This window comes from Myotis myotis, unplaced genomic scaffold (genome assembly GCF_014108235.1).
Source record: "Myotis myotis isolate mMyoMyo1 unplaced genomic scaffold, mMyoMyo1.p scaffold_m19_p_16, whole genome shotgun sequence".
In the NCBI taxonomy this organism is placed as follows: domain Eukaryota; kingdom Metazoa; phylum Chordata; class Mammalia; order Chiroptera; family Vespertilionidae; genus Myotis; species Myotis myotis.
Window position 1 is genome coordinate 16,344,933 of NW_023416320.1, and position 6,000 is coordinate 16,350,932.

General features: G+C 35.3%; 1 protein-coding gene across 2 annotated transcripts in view; it reads right to left on the minus strand.

Moving 5' to 3' along the window:
* ANGPT1 (angiopoietin 1) overlaps positions 1–4,894 on the minus strand; it is a 243,328-nt gene extending 238,434 nt beyond the window's left edge. For both annotated transcript variants that reach the window (XM_036338064.1, XM_036338065.1), the window contains exon 1: positions 4,598–4,894. In XM_036338064.1, coding sequence (XP_036193957.1) covers positions 4,598–4,894 — 297 coding nt within the window. The remainder of the gene's footprint in view (positions 1–4,597) is intronic.
* Positions 4,895–6,000: the final 1,106 nt, after the last annotated feature.

The following is a 6,000-nucleotide window of genomic DNA, read 5'->3' on the forward strand; positions in this document are numbered from 1 at the left end:
CCTTCCAAATGAAGATCTAGCTGAAACTCAAGTAACTTAGCACCAAAGATTAAAGCAACTTTAGCATCTGAAAGCAGTTACAAGGCCCCTTAACTTGCATTATTTTATACCCAGCACCACACACTTGAGCACTTGATATATATATTTTTATTTTTAGATTATGATAACAGAGATATTATTTAGCCACTTAATAAACAAACATTTCAGGAGATATAAAAATGGATAAATAGACATTCACTATACTACTGTCCAAATAGGAAAAAAGGACTTAAAATACTAAAAATGACAACAATCGCACACATGGAAGTGCAGTGCTAACTGATACCTGCAATGTACTATAATAACATTGGAAATCTCAACCTTGGCGGGGGCGGGGGGGGGGGGGGGGGGGGGGAGTGAAGTGTGGGTAGCTTTCCAGAAGAAACTGGCAACAAAGCTGATTCTTAAAGAATAATTAAGAGGACAAAATAGAGTGACTGTAGAAGTTTTTGAGAGCCTAGATGATCTGATAAACACAATTTGAATCATTAGTAACTACCTACTCTAAACCCAATTATTGCTTAAATTACTATTAGGACAAAAATAATTGTAGGATGTAGTCCTTGACTAATTGACACCTCACAATCTATTTAGGGAGGTAAGTGTATATCCAAAACAAAATGTAAATAGTACATAGTAAAGTGTACACTGCAATGCATATGCAATGCATTCATTTGTTCATTCAACAAATATTTATTGTCTATCAACTATGGACCACATACTGCTCTAGAATTAGAGATATGGCAATGGACAAACACAAGGTCACTGGCCTCATAGAGGTCACATTTTAGTGGATACTAGTATGGGTTAATAAATGGTTTTGAAAAGATCTTTATCATTAATATGTTTCAGGTAATAACATGCTAAATCCTAATTTTCTGAAGCAAAAAATACAATACACACGTAGAGGTTATTATTAAGTCAAAAAATGCTGTCAAAAAAAAATTAGGCAAGCATTCCAGTAAAAGTTTTATTAAAATAGTCTGAATGGCAATTCATAACTACATTTTTCAGAATTAATAATCAATTCATCAGTTTTTAGGCAGTGTGAAGTATTTATAGTAAATAGAACCTTATCTTCTAAGTCATGAATCTCACTTAATGTATTTATACTTCTAACCAAAAAGAAAGATATCCTTTGGCAAAAGCAAAGCATACTTTCTAAGCATTCCTCCAAATTCTAGAACATACCTGTATTTTTAATCTTAATATTATAAATGTACATGTTGTGAACTTTTGGATATCGGAGAAAGATACTAAAAGTTAAAAAAGTACAAGATGTGGAAAAAACATTAAACAGTAGACATTTCTCTGCTATAGAAAGGTTGAAAGGAATCACAAAAAAAGTGGCAAAGACACAAAGGCCACTTGTACTTATTGTTGCTATCCCGATATCTGATCACTCTCAGGTATTGAGTGTGGTTTGCTAATAATTCTGAAAAGAGCTATATGAAAGAGGAGAGTCAACCCTAGACATATAACCCAAGTGTTTCACCCAATAAAATGGTGATTTAAATTTTTTTTTAATTTATTGATTTTAGAGAGAGAGGAACCAAGAGAGAGAAATATCAATTTGCTGTTCCATTTATTTAAGCATTCATTGTCTGTTTCTTGTATGGAGATCAAACACAACTTTGATGTGTCAGGATTATGCTTTAACCAACTGAGCTACCAGACCAGGGCTAACATGGTGATTTTTGAGCATATTATTTATTGTTCTTCCCCATCTGACAAATAAGAACAATGCTATTAACCTACCTCATATTAGTGTTAATCAACAAGTTACCACAGAAAGTTGATCTCTGTGATTCAATTCATCACATCAAGAACCAGTGCCACGACAGTTACCAGTTACAATACTTACAGTGACCACACATCCTTTCCCCTTGCATACCTTGCTCCTCATCTTGTTTAGTTGCAAGACCAAAAACATTGAGGAATGAGATTTGAGAGTGTATCGGGGATGACTTTTAGTGACAGCCAGTGTCTTGAGAAGAACATTTAAAAGAATCCATTCTATCAAACTGCAAGGAAGGTACACCTAGATTAACATAAATTATCATCTAGCTGCATCTAGCACTGATAACAGATTCTACATCAAACACTTTCCTGAGCGTGATTCCATGAGCTGCATAATAATCACCGTGCTTTGATTAATTGTTTTGTTGAATAAATGGACGAATTAATTGCACTTAAATACAGATAGTCCCAGTTTCTGCAGTGTATTGCTTCTTATCCTAACTTGGAATCAAAATAGTAGTACAAATTCTAGTACTAAGCATACCAAATGGTTACAGTAAAAAGATTTCCATTTGAATTATCAAAATAAATACATTACATGAAATTTGGAACTTGACGTGTCAAAAACCTCTAATTAAGGGAAACTTATGAGAGCCTTTAGCAAGTTCTTGGCTGGACGCAATTATTTGGTTTCTTGATCCTCAGACCAATTACATTAACAATGACAAAAGATATGCAAATTTAAACAGACAATAGTCAAGCTGCTCTGACTCATGCCAACAGGGATGTTTTTAGCATATATTCAACTTGATGCACACTAGCAACATTTAGTGTGATAGTTATGCTTGGCTACAATCTGAAAACTATACAATAATCACTGACCAAGAACAATACAAACAAAAATCAAATTTATTTCACACAATAAGTTAACATCTGAAACATGTGAATGATTCAAGCCCAGTAGAATCATGTGTTTACCCTGTCACTGATGAGTAATTGCATAGCAACAAAAATATGCATAAATAGGTTTAATTTACCATTTAATTGTATATTTTAAGCAAACAAAATATTATATTTTTGGTAGAATAGCTCACTCAAGACAATCTGGGACTAACCTTCCTTCCCTAACCCCCTCAAAGAATCCAAGCTAATTTAAAATGATTGAATTATCATTAAAAACTATATGGAAAGTATACTGAGAATAGTAATAAGAAATTCAATCAAATTTATTTTTTTATTATGAAAATAAGTTTTTCCAAAGAAAAAAACAGATATCCTATTATGAACGGCTGTTGAAATTTAAGTTACAATTACCAAAAGAGTACAGATTTCTGTTTGTTTCCTATTCTTCTGCCTATTTATCCATTTTTATTTTATTTTTTTTACCTGTAGTCCACAATAGAAAGATTAACTACAATTCTGGGTTTGGAAACTCTAAAACTACGGAGTTTCAGTTAACTTGTCAAATAAAATAAACTAAGTGATCTTAGTTCAGTCCCTAGTGGACAAAAGTAGAATAACTATTACTTGGCATGATTCAGCAAGAGGTGATCTGAGAGAGTGTGACCACACAGGAACAAAAAAGAGAATTTATCCTTTCCCTATCTTTTATCTTCTTAAAAGGTTTGCTCTGTTAATTGACTAACTTAAAGAAGACCGGATGGGTTGCATTCCTATATATATGCACTAAGTAGATTTTTTGCAAAGATCCCTGGGGGGTGGAGGGGAGGCTTTTCACAAATAGGGATATTTGCCCCCTTATAGTAACACAGTTGAATGCACTTGTTATCTGCTGCTTACCTGTTACACAATTAAACAGAGCAAAGAGAGGATGAACTGCAGAAACTGTTTCATATTTTAACAGGCATATTTTCAATTAAAAAAATTTAAATTGTATATAGTGAAATACTGAATAAAATATTCCATTTAATTTCTATAAATTGGGATTATATGCATATTCAATACTAATTCATCTGCATACCTACAATCCCACATAATACAGTATGAACTACCATACCCTGAAGGGAAAAAAAAGGCACCTCAGGGATATAGCCAAGATATAGCCTAGCCTACATGTTGTGTCCAGCCCAAATCTGCAGGTGCACGTCTTTGGGAATAGCCACCACTGGCTCTATTTCTCCTTTCTTAGTAGGCAAACAGCCTCTTCCTGATGCAGTCACATTAAAAGGTATCCTCCTGATCTTTCTCCCTCAAAGACTGAAGAAAATATGACAGAAATAAAGAAAAATCAGTCCTCTACTATTCTACTACTTGCTGAAATTTAGTTTCCTTTACAAACTTATACAATTTCTCCAATCAAATATCACACTTTATATTTAACCTCATTTCATGTTAACTTTACTAGTGGTTGAAAAATAAGTATTTAGTGATAATTTCCCATCCTGGCTGCATAACATTTCCTTGTGTAAAATCTATTTGATCCTAAATTAGTAATATCCTGATTATTTTCTTTTTTGCCAACTTGCTCAAAATGTACTTTCTTTTTTTAAAAAAAATGGGTTTTGACAGTCAGAAAACTCAAGCTAAATTTTAAGTAAGAGAAAAAAAGAGATGTCACAAAACATGCCATGGCTAGGCACACAAATGGGGTGCCATCAGACCTTCCCAAGCTAGCACAAACCTAAAAACCTTGGCTCACCGGTGGAGTCCCAGGGAGAAAGCCCTCTTGCATATGCAAACACTGCCCCCCTGGAGCAAAAGGTAAACACACAAATGCTCCCCTACGGATCTCTAAGTTTGCTACAGCACAAGAACGGAAAAGGCTCCGTGCAATTAGAAACCGAAAGCAACCACTTACTTTTTGCAGCCACTGAGTATAGTTTTCCAGCACATGCTCCAGATGTTGAAGTTTCTGGGAAGAGAAATCCGGTTCCACGTGCGGAGCATCTCTCTGCAGAGCGTTTGTGTTGTACTGGTCTGTCCTACTCTCACGACAGTTCCCGTCATGTTCTGGAAGAATGAAAGTGTAGGCACATTGCCCATATTGAATCCGGCTATATCTTCTCCCACCGTTTTCTGGACTTCGGCGCTGGTTGCTGCACCCTACGTGAGTCAGAATGGCAGCGAGGAAAGCTAAGGAAAGGAAAACTGTCATTGTACTGCCAGCACTCTCTCTCCGTGCCTCTCGCAAAACTTGCTCCTTTCTTCTGACCTTTAAACTACTTCTTTATTTCAGGTAAAGCTGCTTGTCTCTGACTTTTTCCCGTTCAAAGAAAGCTTTTGAAGAAGAATCACAGAAAACTAGCCATTTCTTAGCTTTGTTCTAAAATGTTATTTTTTTTTTATTTCACTGTAATGATAGTTTCCTTAGTTAAAACTTGAGATATTTATTGCATAGTAGCTGAGATTTATTGTTTCCTCTCTGTGTAACCGTTCAGCGTGGAGCCTGCCTGAGTCAGCTGCGTGTACATATTCTAGACCCTTTCCTCTACCCTATCTGCTGCAGATCTGCTATTTTCTCCCAGACCTCAGTGAGTTTTATTAAGGTTGAACATCCAAGCCAAGCTGGAAGCAGGCAGCCTTTCACAAGATGACTTGACAGGAATGCATGAGGGTGCCCCTTTGCAAGGATTGCTGATGGTTTGGAGTAGCAGGATCGTCTTACAAATTGGCTAGATGCGCATGACCTCGATCATGTATGGCCCTCCCACCCCTTCCGCAGACAATTGTCTGGAGCCTTTAGCAGACTCATGGCAAATCAATAAATAGAGCAGTCCACCTTAATACAGTTTTAGTGTGCATGCTGACCTACTAACCAGCAAACTAGCAGAATGTTTCTAAGTGTCTATTGAATTGGAAAACCCTAAGAAGAAAATTGGCATAGTGTCCAGTGAAATTATTTATTATTTACGAATGATAAATCTGTATAATTATTAATTTTTAAAAATTTTATTCTTGATCCTGGAGAAAAAGATTAAAAACCATTTTTGAAGATGATATTCTTTTACTGTATTCACTTAGACTTTTAGGAGTTGGAGAAAATTATCAAATTAGCAAAAATATTTTACAACTTATCACTCAGAGGAATATAGCATGTGCATATTAAGTAGAATAATATGAGTACTTTCTGAGATACGGATTTTAAATGAAACTAGTTCCTGATTAGAATGCAGCCCTGGGTGCTCTGTGTATATAATTTGAGCAACTTCTTTACAAACACAGTATGGTTACAATTTAAGACAGTGGCCTGAGAATTATTAA